The sequence below is a fragment of the Bubalus kerabau genome, chromosome 10 (genome assembly GCF_029407905.1).
Source record: "Bubalus kerabau isolate K-KA32 ecotype Philippines breed swamp buffalo chromosome 10, PCC_UOA_SB_1v2, whole genome shotgun sequence".
Classification (NCBI taxonomy): Eukaryota; Metazoa; Chordata; class Mammalia; order Artiodactyla; family Bovidae; genus Bubalus; species Bubalus kerabau.
The window spans coordinates 63,744,962-63,764,360 of NC_073633.1; the positions used below are offsets into that span (position 1 = coordinate 63,744,962).

The window sequence follows — 19,399 nt, forward strand, 5'->3', positions numbered from 1 at the left end:
CATTTATGTGTGTGTGTGTGTGTGTGTGTGTGTGTGTATATATGCCTTTATGCTAATGATATGTGTCTTGATTATAGTGACTTTATAGTTAGCTTTGAAATCGAGTAGTATGACTCCTCTTTTTTTTCCCCTTTGGAAATTATATTTATTAAATAAAGTACTTCTGTGAACATACATACTCCTCAGCTGTTCTTTTTTTTTTTTTTAACTTTTTACTTTGTATTGGAGTATAGTCGATTATGAACTCCTTATTGCCAAATTCAGACTTAAATTGAAGAAAGTGGGGAAAACCACTAGACCATTCAGGTATGACCTAAATCAAATCCCTTATGACTATACAGTGGAGGTGAGAAATAGATTTTAGGGACTGATAGACAGAGTGCCTGATGAACTATGGACTGAGGTTCATGACATTGTACAGGAGACAAGGATCAAGATCATCCCCAAGAAAAAGAAATGCAAAAAAGCAAAATGTCTGAGGAGGCCTTAAAAATAGCTGTGAAAAGAAGATAAGTGAAAAGCAAAGGAGAAAAGGAAAGATATACCCATTTGAATGCAGAGTTCCAAAGAATAGCAAGGAGAGATAAGAAAGGCTTCCTCAGTGATTAATGCAAAGAAATAGAGGAAAACAGTAGAATGGGAAAGGCTAGATATCTCTTCAAGAAAATTAGAGATACCAAGGGAACATTTCATGCAAAGATGGGCTCAATAAAGGATGGAAATGGTATGGACCTAACAGAAGCAGAAGATATTAAGAAGAGGTGGCAAGAATACACAGAAGAACTATACAGAAAAGATCTTCAGGACCCAGATAATCATGATGGTGTGATCACTGACACTCACCTAGAGCCAGACATCCTGGAATGTGAAGTCAAGTGGGCCTTAGGAAGCATCACTATGAACAAAGCTAGTGGAGGTGATGGAATTCCAGTTGAGCTATTTCAAATCCTGAAAGATGATGCTGTGAAAGTGCTGCACTCAATATGCCAGCAAATTTGGAAAACTCAGCAGTGGCCACAGGACTGGAAAAGGTCAGTTTTCATTCCAATCCCAAAGAAAGGCAATGCCAAAGAATGCTCAAATTACTGCACAATTGCACTCATCTCACATGTTAGTAAAGTAATGGTCAAAATTCTCCTAAGCCAGGCTTCAGCAATATGTGAACTGTGAACTTCCAGATGTTCAAGCTGGTTTTAGAGAAGGCAGAGGAACCAGAGATCAAATTGCCAACATCCGCTGGATCATGGAAAAAGCAAGAGAGTTCCAGAAAAAACATTGATTTCTGCTTTATTGATTGTGCCAAAACCTTTGACTGTGTGGATCACAATCAACTGTGGAAAATTCTGAAAGAGATGGGAATACCAGACCACCTGATCTGCCTCTTGAGAAATCTGTATGCAGGTCAGGAAGCAACAGTTAGAACTGGACATGGAACAACAGACTGGTTCCGAATAGGAAAAGGAGTACGTCGAGGCTGTATATTGTCACCCTGTATATTTAACTTCTATGCAGAGTACATCATGAGAAACGCTGTGCTGGAAGAAGCACAATCTGGAATCTAGATTGCCTGGAGAAATACAATAACCTCAGATATGCCGATGACACCACCCTATGGCAGAAAGTGAAGAAGAACTAAAGAGTCTCTTGATGAAAGTGAAAGAAGAGAGTGAAAAAGTTGGCTTAAAGCTCAACATTCAGAAAACTAAGATAATGGCATCCGGTCCCATCACTTCATGGCCACTAGATGGGGAAACAGTGAAAACAGTGGCTGACTTTATTTTTGGGCTCCAAAATCACTGCAGATGGTGATTGCAGCCATGAAATTAAAAGACGCTTACTCCTTGGAAGGAAAGTTATGACCAACCTAGACAGCATATTAAAAAGCAGAGACGTTACTTTGTCAACAAAGGTCCGTCTAGTGAAGGCTATGGTTTTTCCTGTGGTCATGTGTGGATGTGAAAGTTGGACTATAAAGAAAGGTGAGCACTGAAGAATTGATGCTTTTGAACTCAGGTGTTGGAGAAGACTCTTGAGAGTCCCTTGGACTGCAAGGAGATCCAGCCAGTCCATCCTAAAGGAAATCAGTCTTGGGTGTTCATTGGAAGGACTGATGTTGAAGTTGAAACTCCAATATTTTGGCCACCTGATGCGAAGAGCTGACTTATTTGAAAAGACCCTGGTGCTGGGAAAGATTGAGGGTAGGAGGAGAAGGGGACAACAGAGGATGAGATGTTTAGATGGCATCACTCACTCAATGGACATGGGTTTGTGCAGACTGCAGCAGTTAGTGATGGATAGGGAGGCTGGCGTGCTGTGGTTCATGGCGTCTCAAAGAGTCGGACATGACTGAGCGACTGAACTGAACCGATAGTTGACTAAGAATGTTGTGATAGTTTCAGGTAAAAGTGAAGGGAACTAGCAATACATAATACGTGTATCCATTCTCCCCAAAATGGCCCTCCCTTCCAGGCAGTCATACAACACTGAGTAGAGTTCCGGGTGCTATACAGTAGGGCCTTGTTGGTTATCCATTTTAAATATAGCAGTGTGTACATGACCATCCCAAACTCCCTAACTGTCTCTTCCCTTTCAGCAACCATATGTTCTGTTTTGAAGTCTGTTACTCCTCTGACTTTTTTCTTTTCAAATATTTTTGGTGGTGTCAGTCCTTTGATTTCCTTACAGATTTTGTCAGTTTTTACAAAAAAACAAAAAACAAAAAACAAACCAACTGTGATTTTGATAGTGTTTACATTGTATCTCTACAGGTCAACTTGAGAAGAATTGTACATTAGTAGTAGTTGGTCTTCTTATCTACAAATGTGGTATACTTCTCTCTTTATTTAGGTTTTCTTTCTCTGAGCAGCGTTTCATCATTTTCAGTGTAAACAATTTATCTTTCTAATGTAAAACGTATTTACAAAAATTGCATTTCTAATTATTGGTAACATATAGAAATAGAGTTGATTTTTTAATTTTGAGCCTTAATCTCATGACCTTGCTTATCAGTTCTAGCAGCCTTTTTGGGTAGTTTTCTTAGGATTTTGTGAATAAAGACAGTTGTACTTCTTCCTTTCTAATCTGTATGCCTTTTATTTTTTTTCCCTTACCTAATATATTGCAAGTACTAGGACATCTAGTACCATTTGTTGAATAGAAACAATGAGAACAGATGTTCTTGTATTGCTCCCAGTTTTATAGGAAAAGCATTGTCTTTTACCACTATATATGATATAAGTTGAAGGTTTATCATAGAGTCACTCAACTTAATCATGTGATGTATATTCCCTTTTATTTTTCTTATTTCTGTGTGTTGAGAGTGTTATTTTTCCTCCATGAATTAGTGTTTACTTTTGTCAAGTGCTTTTTCTGCATATAGTGAGATAATTATGTAGGTTTTCTTTTTCATTGTGTTATCGATAATATGATAAAATGCAGTTACTGATTTTTCCAATGTTAAACCCACTTGTCTTTGCTGGGATAAACTCCACTTGGTCAAAACTTGTTTTTTAACATACTGCTGGATTAAGTTTAAAGGTGTTTGCATCTTTGTTTATGAAACATATTCATGTATAGTTTTTTTATGTCTTTGCTTTTGATGTCTGGCTAATAATAATGCCCTTATACAATGAGATCATTTTTTCCTTAATTTTCTGAAACAGTTTGTGAAGGATTGGTGCTATTTCTTCCTTAAATGTTTGGTAAAATTCATCAGTAAAGCCATCTAGGCTAGTATTTTAGTTACAGTTTTAGGGTTTTGTTTTGTCCTTTGGTGAGAAAATTTCAAATTGTGAATTCAACATCTTTAATAGATGTAGAGCTATTCAGGTTTTCTATTTCCTCCTTTGTCAGTTGTTTTGAAATTATCTTTTAAGGGATTTAATATACATTGTTGAATTGATTGGGATAAAATTATTCATGATATTCCCCAGTTCCTTTGTTGTTTATGGGATCTGTAGTAATGTCATATCTTTCATTCTTGATAACAGTAATTTGTGTTTTCTCTCTAAATATTTTTGATTGCTCTAGATCATAAATTTTATTGATCTTTTCAAAATAGCTTTTGGATGAATTGATTTCTTGTTTTTTTTTTTTCGTATTTTATTTCATTGGTTTTTATTCTTCCCCTTATCTCTTTAACGTGAGTTCTCTTTGCTCTTCTTTTACTTGATGCTTCAGATTGAAGCTTAAACCATTGATTTGTGACCTTTCTTCTTTCTTGATGTATAGCATCTAAAGCTGTACATTTCCTTCTAAGCACTCATGTAGCTACAACCCCGCAAGTTTGATGTTTTGTTTTTATTTTCCTTCAGTTCAACATACATAAAATTTTCTCTTGTAATTTAGAAGTGTTTTTGATTAGTTTATAAATACTTGAGAATTTTCTCTCTAATACTGATTTCTAGTTTAATTCTTTGTGGTTTTAGAGTTTTAGATAGTAATATATAAAAGTGTTGAGGCTGCTTCACTAGAGGGGAAGCTAGTGGAAATGGGAGAAGGGGCTAGATTGCCTTGGTTGTGGAGGCTCTCTGACTTTCCTTTTGACTCCTTAGGGGCTCTCAGGTACGTTAAGGGTTTTTATGGTACATAATCTGAAACTACTGACATAGACTATGCAGTAAATTTGGGAAGGTGAAAACAATGCTAGGTGAAGAAGGTACTTGGAGGAAAGCAACTAGTGCATGGTTAAGCGCTTTGTCTCAGAGTAAGTACTTAAAGAGATCTGTTGTGTAAATCAGATATCTGAATAAATGAGCCCTCAATAGAAACATACACTGTGTAGTATAGATTGAGAATGAATACTAAGATGGAAAAGAGGCAGAAGTGTTTGTCCAGTTCAGATGAAAATATTTGCACCTATACACACTTTCCAGAAACACATAATTTCATTGTTTCTTAGAGATTGAGATTTTTTTTCCATAAATGTTATTTTATTATTTTCCTTCATAAACTTTTCACCATTGAGGATGAAGCACTATAAAAGAGATAGTTCCTGTTAAATAGGATAAAATTGTTTAGGCCTTTTAACAAAATTCTTAGAGCTAAGTAAAATGATTGTGAGTGCCTATTGGTATACCTTTAAATATCTTAAGTGGGCATAAAGGTGGTTCCCCAAAACTGCCTAAATGCCTTCTCGTCATAAGAACACACTATGGCCCATGAGCCAAGGATGGATTTTACATTTTTAAAGAGTTATAAGAAAAAAACAACAACAACAAACACAAAACCAATAAAAATCTGTATCAGAGGCTGTGTGGTCCACAAAACTTACTTGGCCTTTTACAGGAGAAGTTTGCTGCATCCTGACTTAGAATAAGAAGCAATTTTTAAAAAAAGGTTTGACTCATCCTTTCAGATCTCTTCAGAAAGGAGAAAAGGATAACAGTGCCAGATAGCATGGCTTCTTTCTTATCCAAGTTATCATCTGGTTTCAGAGTCTTTTGAGTCTTGTCTTTATAGGGAGGGCCCTGGTGTATTGAAGTGGGGGAGTTTGGCTTCAATCTCTATTTGAAAACTACCTTTGTGTAGAGAATATTGATAATGAGCACATCCATTTATCCTTCATGAATGGTATCATTTAGAGTAATAAGCATTTTATTAATAGATTTAGTTCTGTACTATATATATAAACTTTATATGTATTTTTTATATATAGGTTAATTTTTAAAGCTTCTGTTCAAACCACTTAAATTTTGAATTGTGTGTGTACAAATTAATTTTATGTTGGCCTATATATTTTTACAGGATGATTGTCTTTTGAAAGTGTGGTATCCTATGACTGGTTGGAAGTCTTCAATTATACCTCAGGATCATCATGAAGTGAAAAGGAGACAGGCATCTACTCAGTTTTCCTTTGTGTATTTGGCACATCCACGAGCTGTAACAGGTTTTTCATGGCGTAAAACTAGCAAGTATATGCCCAGGTTAGACGAGTATGTCATATAACTTCATTTTGTATACTTATATGTTTATAAAAATAATGAAAACCAAAGTTCTTTTGATTGATATGGTGACAGTTAAGAGCATAGGTTCTGGGTGTCAACTGCCTGAATTCATATTCTGCTGTTGTTACCAGGTTTGTGAGCTTTTGACTAAATTTCTTAAGCGCTCTTTGCCCTTGTAGATGAGGGTAGCAATAGTACCTACCTCAGAGCGTTGTGTGAGACTAAAATACGTGAGTGCGTGTGAATGCTTACACAGGCCTTTGCACACTGTGTGTGCCCAGGCAGCATTAGCTAGTATTGTCAGTATTAGCAGCAGCAATAGATTCTAAGCAGCAAACATTTACAGGTAACAGAAAAGCACACATTAAGGAAGAATAAAACATGGTAATAAACTGTTAGTAATCCATATGCTGGTAAAGTGTAACCACATACAGTGAATAAAGTGTCCCAACTTTTTCTTAAGGCTAGCAATAGAAACTTATCAAATTATTCTCATTGTTACAGCATCTTTTAAAAGCATTTGAAAGATTAAACAAGCTATAAATAGCCTAAACAAATGATTCTTGTATTATATGTAAGTTCTAAAAATGCTTTCTTAGAAATCTGTATTCCTTCTTGAGGAAAGGTTATTTCATCTGCTAAGTACATCTGAGCACCATTTGCCCTTGATGGGAAATATAGCACACTCTTTGTGGGGCTCAGTAAATGATAACATGGGGAATGTATACAGTTTTGGAATCTAAATAAAAGGCTATTCTAACTTAATCTGCTTAAGTTATTTGCACCTATGGAAAACATTTGCAGAACACTTTACCTTTGACTGAGTCAAATTCTGTGTAAGCATTTTTTTAACAGGAAAATTTTTTGTGCTTTTTTTTTTTTTTCCATGATGAGAGGTTAAGTCACTTCAGCTGCTTGATACTGTGACATTTTTGCTTAACTTAATGGAAATTGATTTATAGTTTGAAATTATAGTCTTCTTACAGTTTTATTAATACATTTGTTTCTCTATTTGTAACTGTTTAGATTATAAGAAGGATAAGGCGACTACTGTGATCAGCCATATAGTTTAATTATAATTAATGATCTTTTGTTATGGTAATTCTATAATTTGTAATGACAGAAATGTAGGTTTCCTTTTGCTGTTTTGTTTGTTTTGTTTAGGAGATACTAATCCTCCAGAGCCTTGTTTTCAAGCAGCACATGTATATAATCTGGCATTAATTTATTTGTTTCCTTTGTCACCCCCACTTCCTAGTTTTTATGGTGTTCAGCAGTACTGTGTGTGATTTCAAGCTCTTTGATTGATACTTTTTCTCCACACAGTGTAACTTCTAAAACAGTTGGACACATGCTATACTGTCATTTAGTTTAGCTATTCAGAGTTTAAGTTTAATGTATTAAGGTGAGTGTCGAGCACAGTTAGGTTGTTCTTATTTCATGGTAACAGATTGCATCCTGAGTCCAGCCTGCCACCTTGCAGGTCTGAGCAGGTAATAAATGGGTGTTGGTGAGAGTGTGAAGTAGTCAGTAGAAATCCATTATCATTATTGGAAAAATAACTGCAGATAGATATACTGTTAGTTTTGTACTAATGTCGTCTTTAAGCATGAGGAACTAAGTATGAATAGCCTTTAATTTTTGATGGCATTGGTATTCATAGTAACTTCTGTTTATTTCTCTTTATCATTAGAGGTTCTGTCTGTAATGTGTTATTAACTTCATGCCATGATGGTGTCTGCCGGCTCTGGGCAGAAACCTTACTTCCAGAAGACTGTCTTTTGGGTGAGCAGATTTGTGAAACTACCACTTCCAGCGTTTCCAGCAACCTTACTCATGCTGGAAAACACAAAGACAGAATACAGCATGCTCTTGAGGTACTATGTTATATAAAACAGTAAATGAATCTTGAAGATAATGTGTCATGTAAAAGTCCTTGAAATTGGTTGTAATTAAAAAATATATTTTGTGGGGAATTCCCTCATGGTCCAGTGGTTAGGACTAGGTGCTTTCTCTACCAGGGCCCAGGTTCAGTCCCTGGTCAGGGAAATAAGATCTTGCAAGCTGCATGGCATAGCCAAAAGATAAAAAAATAAAATACCACAATAACCTTTAAAATATAAACAGAAATATTTTGCTTTTGTTTCATGAGGATTGAATTTTACTAACTAAAAGTGACTTAAAAAATAAAGTTAAAAATGACTGTGAATAAGAATAAAAGTGTTAAGATATTAAGTGAACTTATATAATTGCATAATTTTCATGGTTTACTATTTTGAAAGTGAAATAATTTTTCTAATTTTTAAATACACTATAAAAGTGCTTTCTAAGAAATTAGATTTTTATAATATAGTGTGAACTATTGTGCCCATTATGATTAGGGAATAAAATGAGATAAACATATTACTTATGCTTATTCTAAAAGTAGATTAGGAGAAAGAAAAAAAATGTGGAGTTTATAATCCAACTCTTCCAGTATGTGTGTTTGTGCATTTTTTTTTTTTTTATTTATAAGATTGAGATTGTAGTAATGTTTTATAACTTGCTTTTTATACTAATGTGTTATAAACATCTCTCTACAATACTAATTATACTTTTACATTGCATATTTACATGAACACTTTAATGGTTGCATAGCCAAAATGGTTTTTGGATTTTTCAGCAGGCAGAAGTATTTTGGGGATTTTATAGGCTTAAGGATGTGGTCCTTTAAAATTTTATATAAAGTAGTCCTGCTCTGATACTGTGATTAGGCACTATTTATACATTTTTTTCAACATTTAAATCATAAATGAAATTAAAAGAAGTCAGAACAGAGTTATAGTATGTTTTGATATTGATTGCAATTTAGTAGGAAAAAGTATTTTATTTACTAGATGTTTACAATAATTTATATATACTTGTGTAACATTTTATCTTTAAATTATATATAAGCTTTTGGAGGCTTAAGGACTTTTAGATATTTCTGTATCCTGCATGTTACCTAATATATTGCTTTTCAAGTATTAGTTAAACTTAATTACTGCCACATACAGTAAAAGCAAAAATGTAATATGTAATCAGTGATTTGACAGTTTTGCACTCTTTTAATAAAATGTTGTTCAATAGTAGTGTTAAAATTGTTTTTAATAGAAAAAGCCTGATTACTTGACTTACAAGCTATTTTGCTTTCTAACACCCTTTCCTACAAAACTCCTAACTGTGAGGTATATATAATTCTATATATACTTAAATTATACCTTTTGTTTCTAGGAGAAAATAACTGGCCTTGCCAATCTAATTTAAAATAATGATAAATGTCAAAGATTGAGTGAAAATAATTTGATAGGTATAATCAAAGAAATAAACAGGGAGACCAGAGACAGAGGACACACCATAGAACTGATACTGTTTTTCACACGAAAAGTGACAAGAGCTGTGGAATTGAAAGGAAGGTGCAGATATTTTACCTTAATAGAGAAATAACTGAGAGGATGCTACATTTTGTTTAACAATGTGAGGAATAAATGAAAAGAATGGTATATTATTAAATATTATTAGGCATGGTTTTGGGGGTGGTTGTGTGACACAACAAGGAAGTGCCATGAGGTGGAGTTATGATGTGGAGAAAAGATGGTGCCAAGAGTTGACATGGCCTCATGGGAAATGGCACCCCACTCCAGTACTCTTGCCTGGAAAACCCCATGGACGGAGGAGCCTGGTGGGCTGCAGTCCATGGGGTCGCTAAGAGTCGGACACGACTGAGCGACTTCACTTTGACTTTTCACTTTCATGCATTGGAGAAGGAAATGGCAACCCACTCCAGTGTTCTTGCCTGGAGGATCCCAGGGACGGGGGAGCCTGATGGGCTGCCGTCTATGGGGTCGCACAGAGTCGGACACGACTGAAGCGACTTAGCAGCAGCAGCAGCAGCATATCAGAATAGTTCAGATGATGGGGTATGTCAATACAGAATTTTTATCATAGATACCTATCACAATTTAAGCAAATTCCATAGGTCATCACTTTCATGAGGTCTTTTCTGGCTAAGTTAAGGTTTCCCATTGTTATTCTGTATTTTTGTACCCTCTTTTTGTCTTTATAATAGAGGTTATATATGATTATTTAGCTGGCTATGTAGTCCTTGGGTCTGCCCTGGTGGCTCAGAAGGTACAGAATCTGACTGCAATGCAGGAGACCTGGGTTTGATTCCTGGGTCAGGAAGATCACCTGGAGAAGGAAATCACAACCCACTCTGATATTCTTGCCTAGAGAACAGTGAGAATTTTCAGGAGGAATATTCTTTCTGGTAGGAAGATTTGGAATTTTTTTTAAACACTCATATGACTAGTAAATTTCATCTCAGTACTGGGATATTCCCAAAAAACTAGACTTTGGATTCCTAATCTTTATAGCAGTTTCTGTAGATAGTAAGTGTTTTTGAGCAACTGCTACCTTGAATTATAAAATATGCAAGGCCAATGGAGAATATATTCATAGTTGTTCTATTGTAGTTAAATTCTCCTATAAGATAGGTTTTATAGAAAGGAAAATTGTAAGATCCTTAATTATCAGAAGTACTTTGATCAGCATTAGTTAGACTTCCCAGACTTAGATTTAGTAATTATTTTTCTGTTTTAGACAATACACCATTTGAAAAATTTAAGAAAAGGACAAAGGAGATCTTCTGTTCTTGTAACTCACACTGAATTAAAGCCTGACCAGACGACAACACATGAAGTTCAAAGACATATTTCCCACCATGCAAATGCACTGTGTCATTTTCACATTGCAGCAAGCATCAACCCCGCCACAGGTAAAGGATAGTAAAGTTTTCCTTACTATCTGCTGAAACTAGATAAATTGAAAAGTAGTACTACTTTTATAATCTGTTTTTGATTTTATATTAACACTCCATGTTTCCTTTTAAAATACTTCTTAATTAGAATAGAAATATAAGATACCATTTCTTACATTGAGACTGTGATTTTCAGGGAATAATTTCGGATAAGTATTTTTGAACACCTTAGTTTGTCTAGAATATAGCAAAGTTTCTAAGTAAATTAGAGCTTTAGTTGAACCTCGGGATGAACAGAAGTGGCAGCTTGGTTAATTAGTGTGATATTCCTTCCTTCCTTCTATATTTTCACCATTATTCTCTCTTCTCAACTCTTCTTTATAACTTTGTTTTTGTATAGTTTCCTTTATATTTCAGCATATCTTGTTTTATACACTCATACACTTTCTTGTCCTGCATTCGAGATAGTTTTTCTTCTAACCTTTGTATTTTATTTTTGCTTTTTTCTTCCCCTGTAGTTGAGAAGTATTTTCAGGCAGGTTCATTGTTGGCAAGAGCATGTTTAAAACTTCTGTTTAAGTCATTGTTTTCTTTCTGCATGAAAAACATGTGATAAGGCCTAGGAGTTTCATATTATATTGCTTGAAGAACTATATTTGTACAAAGTTATAGGAGGGATTTATCTGGGCTTCCCAGATGGTGCAGTGAGTAAAGAATCCACCTGCCAATACAGGAGATGTGGGTTCAATCCCTGGGTTGGGAAGATTCCCTGGAGGAGAAAATGGCAAGCCACTCCAGTATTCTTGCCTGGAAAATTCCATGGACAGAGGAGCCTGGCAGGCTACATCCATGGACTCACAAAGAGTCAGACATGACTGAGCATGCACACATTTGGTTATGGGGCTTCCCTGGTGGTTCATTGTTAAAGAGTCCACCTGCCAATGCTGGCGGAGAAGGCAATGGCATCCCACTCCAGTACTCTTGTCTGGAAAATCCCATGGACGGAGGAGCCTGGTGGGCTGCAGTCCATGGGGTTACTAAGAGTCGGACATGATTGAGCAACTTCAGTTTCACTGTTCACTTTCATGCATTGGAGAAGGAAATGGCAACCCACTCCAGTGTTCTTGCCTGGAGAATCCCAGGGACGGGGGAGCCTGGTAGGCTTCCCTCTCTGGGGTTGCACAGAGTCGGACACGACTGAAGCGACGCAGCAGCAGCAGCAGCCAATGTAGGAGATGCCGGTTCAATCCCTGGATTGGGAAGACCCCTGGAGAAGAAAATGGCAACCCATTCCAGTATTCTTGCCTGGGAAATCGATGATCAGGGGAGCATGGTAGGCTATAGTCCATGGAGTTGCAAAAGAGTCAGACATGATTTAGCAACTAAACATAGTTATGTTTTATTGAAATGGCAGTCTCTTGCTTCAGGGTAAAGATAGAGGATTTTATTTTTAAATATTTATTTATAAAAGATGATACTCAGCAGATGGAGTTGTGAAAAAGTGACCTTTAGATGCTTACCCCCATTGTATTAAATAGTAGTGGTTATAGGTGTGTGTTGTTCAGTATGGTGGCCATGAACCACATGTAGCTGTTTGAGCAATTGCAATTCGGATAGTCCAAACTGAGATATGCTCTAAAATACACACTGGATTCTTAAGACTTTAGAAAACAATGAAATAATGTAAGATCTCTTATTAATAATTTTATTTAATATTGATTACATGTTGAAATGATAATATTTTACATATATTGGGTCAGATAAAATATATTATTAAAATTAAGTTTACCTGTTTATATAATGTGGCTGCTGCTGCTGCTAAGTCGCTTCAGTAGTGTCCGACTCTGTGCGACCCCATCGATGGCAGCCCATCGGGCTCCCCCGTCCCTGGGATTCTCCAGGCAAGAGCACTGGAGTGGGTTGCCAGTTCTTTCTCCAATGCATGAAAGTGAAAAGTGAAGGTGAAGTCGCTCAGTCGTGTCCGACTCTTAGCGACCCCATAGACTGAGGCCTACCAGGCTCCTCCATCCATGGGATTTTCCAGGCAAGAGTACTGGAGTGGGGTGCCATTGCCCTCTCCGTATAATGTGGCTACTAAAATAAAAATTATGTATTCGCCTTGTATTTGTGGTTTGCATTATACTTCTATTGAGTAATAGAAGTTTGCTGTGCTACTTGATTAAATGTTTTTTTAAATAGATTATCTTTTCTGACCTAACATCTCAATTGTATTCTAAGATTTATAACACCACTTGTTTTCATAATGGTGGTGGTTTTAGATTTTTATAGATTTTCAACCTTTGTAAAAGAACCTTATCTTGAGTTATTGACTATGATGAAAACTTCAAACAAAAAACAATCAGTGATAGTATGCAGATACTGTGTTAGAAAGTTTTGACTTTTACCTGTATGTACTATTCTAATCAAATGAAATAGGGTCACAGGATCATTCCTTGTGGATAGGCATTCTGTTACATCATTTGAGTCTAAGTACTAGATGTGTTCTTGTGGCCATTAGGCTTTGTCTTCTAGCATTTTTATTAACTTTCACCATTTAGCCAGTTTTAACCATCTTCACCCTAACTTATCTACACATTATTTTAAAAATTATTTTGTACAAAAATTGAACATCATGTGTTTATAGGTACTGTTTGTAAAAAAATATATTTAGGTTGACCTAATTGTTTGTTAAATACAAGTAATTTTATATTGCAGGACTTGTCCGCCTTTTTTTTTTTTTTTAAAGAAAACCTCTCAACCTTAGAGTAAAGTTGAAAGCATAATATAGTGAATACCCATGTGCTCTTTACCCAAATTCAGTCATTAACCTTTCACCAGGTTTGCTTTTATTCTGTGTGTGTGTGTGTGTGTGTGTATACCTTTTCTCCCTTTTCCATTATCTTTGGCCGAGCCATTTGAAAGTAGTCACTGACATTTTCCTTCATCCCCTAAATATTTTACAACATTACCTAAATATTTCAAAATGTGTCTTCTGATAAAAAGAGTATATTCTAATGTTATAGTTCCTATTTACATCTAGATTCTTTTTTTAAATGCATTTGTTATTTCTCTTTAAGTCCCACTAATTTAGAATAATCACTCTTCAAAAAAATGTCTCAAGACAGTTATCTCTCAGTTATCTTTTAGGATGTCTTACAGTCAGAATATTTGTCCATGATAAGATTTGGGTTGAGATTTGGATTTTTACCTAGTACATAGGTATGTAGGGGATGTACTGTTTTACAGGATTGTTAATTTACATTTCTAATTTTATTTGATTTGTTTAATTTCTGTTAGAAAACCAGGCTTGTAACCCAGGAAGTAGAAAAAAAGAACACTTTGGAGCTTTATTTAACATTGATATTTATAAATAAAACACTTCTAGAATATATTACTTATTTCATCTTTAGATTCCCACTTCTTTTGCAGAGGACAGTCTTTTTTCTTTCTATTGAGTGGGTTCTTTACAATTTGATTCGGGATTAAGGAGATTGTTGTTGTTTTTGAATTATACTATTTTGCATGAACTGATCTATAGCATGAATTTCAGTTACCCCACATGGACAAAATCTGCTATACTTAGAAGTTTGCTTGCCTTCCTGCATTCTTTCTTAGCATTATTTGCCTAAACTTTTAAGGAAAGTTTAAAACAGTCAACAAAGTTGGAAGAATAGTACAGTGAACACTGATTTCACCCACTTTGATTCAACAGTTGCTAACATTTTCCCAATTGCTTTATTCTCTCTGTGTATACACACACATATATATATGTGTATGTGGGGGTGTGTGAATGAAATTTTTTCTTAATGTTTTCAAAATAACACATCATAGCACATCACCCTTACATAATTTAGCAAGTGCCTAAGAATAAGGAAATTCTCTCACATAATCACAATATCATTATTGTACCTAAGAAAATTAGAAATAATTCCATGGTCTCTAATCATCATAGTTAAATTTCAGTCATCTCAAAAATGTCTTTTAGAGTTTCTTTTCTGTTGTATCTTTCTGTTCCCTTGTCCTCAAACCAGGATTCGATAAAAGTTTGTGCATTTGGTGTGTTTGGCTTTTAAATGATTAATTCCATGTAAGTCTATGCCATTAATTCATTTGCCATTAAATTTAATTAAAATTTCAAATCCTGCTAGAGTTATATTTACTTTTTGTTTAGCACATTTTTTGTGTAATGGAATTAGTCTTTCTAAGCACATGTAGTATTTTAAAAGATGTTAAGAATTGATATAGAAATTTTATCTTTTTTGATTCCACAGATATTCCAAATGTCTTTGTTGGCACTGTATTTAACATTGATGATGGAAATGGGGGCTTTGTAGTTCATTGGTTAAACAACAAAGAATTTCATTTTACATCATCTACTGAAATATTTATGCAGCAATTAAGAAAACTTTCTGAAAGGCAGGTAGATCATGAAAGTGATGAAGGCAATAAAGAAGATGAGGAACATTCACAGGAGGAAAGAGAGAGGGGTTTACATATGAAACTAGATCATGGTGAGTATCCTATATTCAGGTTTTTCTTTTTTTTAGGCTGACAGCTTTTTGTGAAGCTACTTTTGGTTTGTAATCTTTCCTTACTCCTCTCCTTCTTTTTCACTTTTCCATTCATTCCACAGGTCTTTTCTGACCATCTAATATGGACCATCTACCATCTAACTTCGCTGTCTTATAATGTATTGCTTTGAATAATGTATTACTTTGCGAGCAATGTTTTTTGGCGGGGGCGGGGGTGGCGGGGGACAGGTTTTGCTAATAATAGAAATGATAAAGATAATGTGATAGTGTGAATGAAATTTTGATTTATCTAAAACTAAGAAATGTAGTAAATTTCAGTTCAGACCAGAAAATAATTTCCTTCCTTGTTTTTTTTTCCCCGGCCATAAATTGGGGAAGGGATTCGTGATTGCTAAAGATAGTATGCTGTTTATTGATTGTCTAGTATGTAAATAGGCTTCCTTGGTGGCTCAGAGGGTAAAGCCTCTGCCTGCAATGTGGGAGACCTGGGTTGGGAACATCCTCTGGAGAAGGAAATGGCAACCCACTCCAGTACTCTTGCCTGGAAAATTCCATGAAAGGAGGAGCCTGGTAGGGTATAGTCAATGGGTTTGCAAAGAGTTGGACATGACTGAGCGATTAAACTGACTGAGTATATATGTGAATTTTCATATTATTATTACTATGTACTGATGAATTTATTTTCTGACTTAGAATTATCCCTAGATAGAGAATCTGAAGCAGGTACAGGATCATCAGAACATGAAGATGCGGAAAGAGAGGGAAGTCCCAGAACCTGTGCACGGCCTATTATATCAATGCCACTGCCTACGGTCCTGCTTGATCGGAAGATTGAAATGCTTCTAGCTGAATGGAATAAGAATCCTGACATGCTTTTTACCATACACCCAGTAGATGGTACCTTCCTAGTGTGGCATGTAAAGTATTTGGATGAATATAATCCTGGAATATTTAGACAAGTCAAGGTATATTTGACCGATGAAGCAGCTTTTACATTTCTTAAAAAAGTGAAACAGATACCATTCAGATTTAGCAGTTTTTCGAAAATATTTAAGCATTTTATTTTTGATAAGCAACTGAGAAGAGAATAACTTGCTCCCAAAGGGGATCAATAATAGCCAATTTTACAAACGTAATTAATTCAAGTAAAATAAATTTAACTATGAAATGCAATAGTGAACGTCTGAAAATGTGTATATTAGGTTTTTTTCCCTAGGAATTAACAGTATTTTGAATAAACTTAAGAAATTACCCTAGGAGGCTTCCCAGGTAGCCAATGCAGGAGACATAAGAAATGTGGGTTCACCTCTTACACTGTTGGTGGGAATGCAAACTAGTACAGCCACTATGGAGAACAGTGTGGAGATTCCTTAAAAAACTGGAAATAGAACTGCCTTATGATCCAGCAATCCCACTGCTGGGCATACACACTGAGGAAACCAGAAGGGAAAGAGACACGTGCACCCCAATGTTCATCGCAGCACTGTTTATAATAGCCAGGACATGGAAGCAACCTAGATGTCCATCAGCAGATGAATGGATAAGAAAGCTGTGGTACATATACACAATGGAGTATTACTCAGCCATTAAAAAGAATACATTTGAATCAGTTCTAATGAGGTGGATGAAACTGGAGCATATTATACAGAGTGAAGTAAGCCAGAAAGAAAAATACCAATACAGTATACTAACGCATATATATGGAATTTAGAAAGATGGTAACAATAACCCTGTGTACGAGACAGCAAAAGAGACACTGATGTATAGAACAGTCTTATGGACTCTGTGGGAGAGGGAGAGGGTGGGAAGATTTGGGAGAATGGCATTGAAACATGTAAAATATCATGCATGAAACGAGTTGCCAGTCCAGGTTCGATGCACGATACTGGATGCTTGGGGCTGGTGCACTGGGACGACCCAGAGGGATGGAATGGGGAGGGAGGAGGGAGGAGGGTTCAGGATGGGGAACACATGTATACCTGTGGTGGATTCATTTTGATATTTGGCAAAACTAATACAATTATGTAAAGTTTAAAAATAAAATAAAATAAAATAAAAAAAAGAAATGTGGGTTCAATCACTAGGTGGGCAGATCCCCTGGAGGAAGGGATGGCAACCCATTCCAGTATTCTTGACTGGAGAATCCCATGGACAGAGGAGCCTGGAGGGCTGCTGTCCATAGGGTGCAGAGTCGGACATGACTGAAATGATTTAACACTCAAGAAATTATCCTAAAACTGTGACTCAGGATGAGTCCCCCCACTACTCCAGTTTTATTCATTAAATCTAGCTATCTTTATCTGTTACCTTTCTGAACAATATTTGTTTAGATTTGTAGTTGTAGTTATTTAGATGTACAAGCGAAACACCTGCAACTATTTCTTCACTCTTCTCATAGGCTATGAATAGAGATGGTATTATATAAATAGAGGAAAAGGATTAGAACATAAAGAAGTTGAAAGTGATTTTTTTGCTAGGAAGCTGAGGTTTGACATTTTGAAAATTAAAGTATTTTTAGAAGACTTTGAGTGGAGGCAAACTACTTACACTGAGTCATAATAATTGTGTTTTTCAGGTTTCTTTTTCTTCTCGGATTCCTGTTGCATTTCCATCTGGTGATGCAAGCTCTCTTAGTAAAAATATCATGATGTATGCCTGTATAAATGCTGTGAAAGATTCTCAACACACTCCCTTACACCAAGACATGCTGGCTGAATGCAGTCCTCATGGATCACTGACGCACTCTGGATCACACAGTACAAATATGAGCATTTTAGCTCCCACGGTAATGATGGTCTCTAAACACATAGATGGCTCTCTCAATCAGTGGGCAGTCACGTTTGCTGATAAGTCTGCCTTTACCACTGTTCTAACTGTATCTCACAAATTTAGATATTGTGGTCATCGATTTCACCTCAATGATCTGGCATGTCACTCCGTTTTACCGTTATTATTGACATCATCTCATCATAATGCTCTGTTGACTCCTGAATCAGATTTTCAGTGGGCCTCAGACAGTAAATTAAGTAGATTGATAGATCCTATAAGACACATAAAGGGTTCCTTGAAACAACCTCTCAGAAATGCAGCAACGCGTACATTTCATGACCCGAATGCCATCTACAGTGAACTTATTCTGTGGCGTGTGGACCCAATAGGACCCTTGTCATACACTGGAGGAGTGTCAGAGTTGGCACGAATTAACTCTTTACATACTTCAGCCTTCTCTAATGTTGCTTGGCTTCCAACTCTTATTCCCAGTTACTGTCTTGGTAAGTGTTCATTTTAATAGTAAAATTAATAAATCTTTAAAACTGTTATTTATATACAAAGTAATTTATATTTATTATTATTAGGGGGCTTTTAATAAGTATTCAAATGTAGGTATCTGACTTGAGAGTTTCTAAAAGTTTGTTTTTAATTTTTTCACTCTCATAACCTATTTTCTATTGAATTTTTTGTTGATAATTTTATATTTATTAATTGTATCCATTTCATTGTGATTCTGGACCACAGTTATACCTAAAAAGAGAAGTATGGAATTTTTTTCTTGTACTTCAGTCATTAATAAAAATATATATTATAATGCAGAGTGTTTACTTTCTCAGGCACGTATTGCAATTCTGCTAGTGCTTGCTTTGTTGCTTCTGATGGCAAAAATCTGAGACTCTACCAAGCTGTAGTAGATGCAAGGAAATTATTGGATGAACTGTCAGATCCAGAATCTTCAGTAAGTATTTCCTAATCTTTATTAATATATCTAAGCTAAGAAGCCATTCTCTTTTGTCTAGGACTTTCATTTGTTAGTAGGTGTTCAGGGAGTAACCATCTGGTCTGGGCTCTCTGTAACTAGTTTGTTTTTCCTTAATTTCTGTTTCAAGGTAAATGAGTCAAAATTACCATCTAATGATGCCTTCACTGCTGTGGCCCAGATTCAATCCCTGGTCGAGGAACTAGAATCCCTGTAGTCCAGAAAAAAATTACAGTTTATACAGCACACATCAATTTTACATTTAAAGAAATAAATATGTATTTTTTTCCTAAAATATATTTTTTTCTTGACATTTTTCACTCTCTCATTTGGTTCCGTTAATTTTTCTTTGTTCAAGAAAGGTTTTAAGGGAGCTTCACCAAGCTCTATGTTT

The 19,399-nt window shown here is 35.6% G+C and overlaps 1 protein-coding gene across 2 annotated transcripts in view; it reads left to right on the forward strand.

The window, feature by feature from the left end:
• The window catches only part of DMXL2 (Dmx like 2), a 171,168-nt gene that overhangs the window by 80,419 nt on the left and 71,350 nt on the right, over positions 1 to 19,399 (forward strand). For both annotated transcript variants that reach the window (XM_055537960.1, XM_055537961.1), the window contains exons 7-13: positions 5,746 to 5,924; positions 7,639 to 7,822; positions 10,566 to 10,740; positions 14,994 to 15,233; positions 15,948 to 16,219; positions 17,830 to 18,526; positions 18,863 to 18,984. In XM_055537960.1, coding sequence (XP_055393935.1) covers positions 5,746 to 5,924; positions 7,639 to 7,822; positions 10,566 to 10,740; positions 14,994 to 15,233; positions 15,948 to 16,219; positions 17,830 to 18,526; positions 18,863 to 18,984 — 1,869 coding nt within the window. The remainder of the gene's footprint in view (positions 1 to 5,745; positions 5,925 to 7,638; positions 7,823 to 10,565; positions 10,741 to 14,993; positions 15,234 to 15,947; positions 16,220 to 17,829; positions 18,527 to 18,862; positions 18,985 to 19,399) is intronic.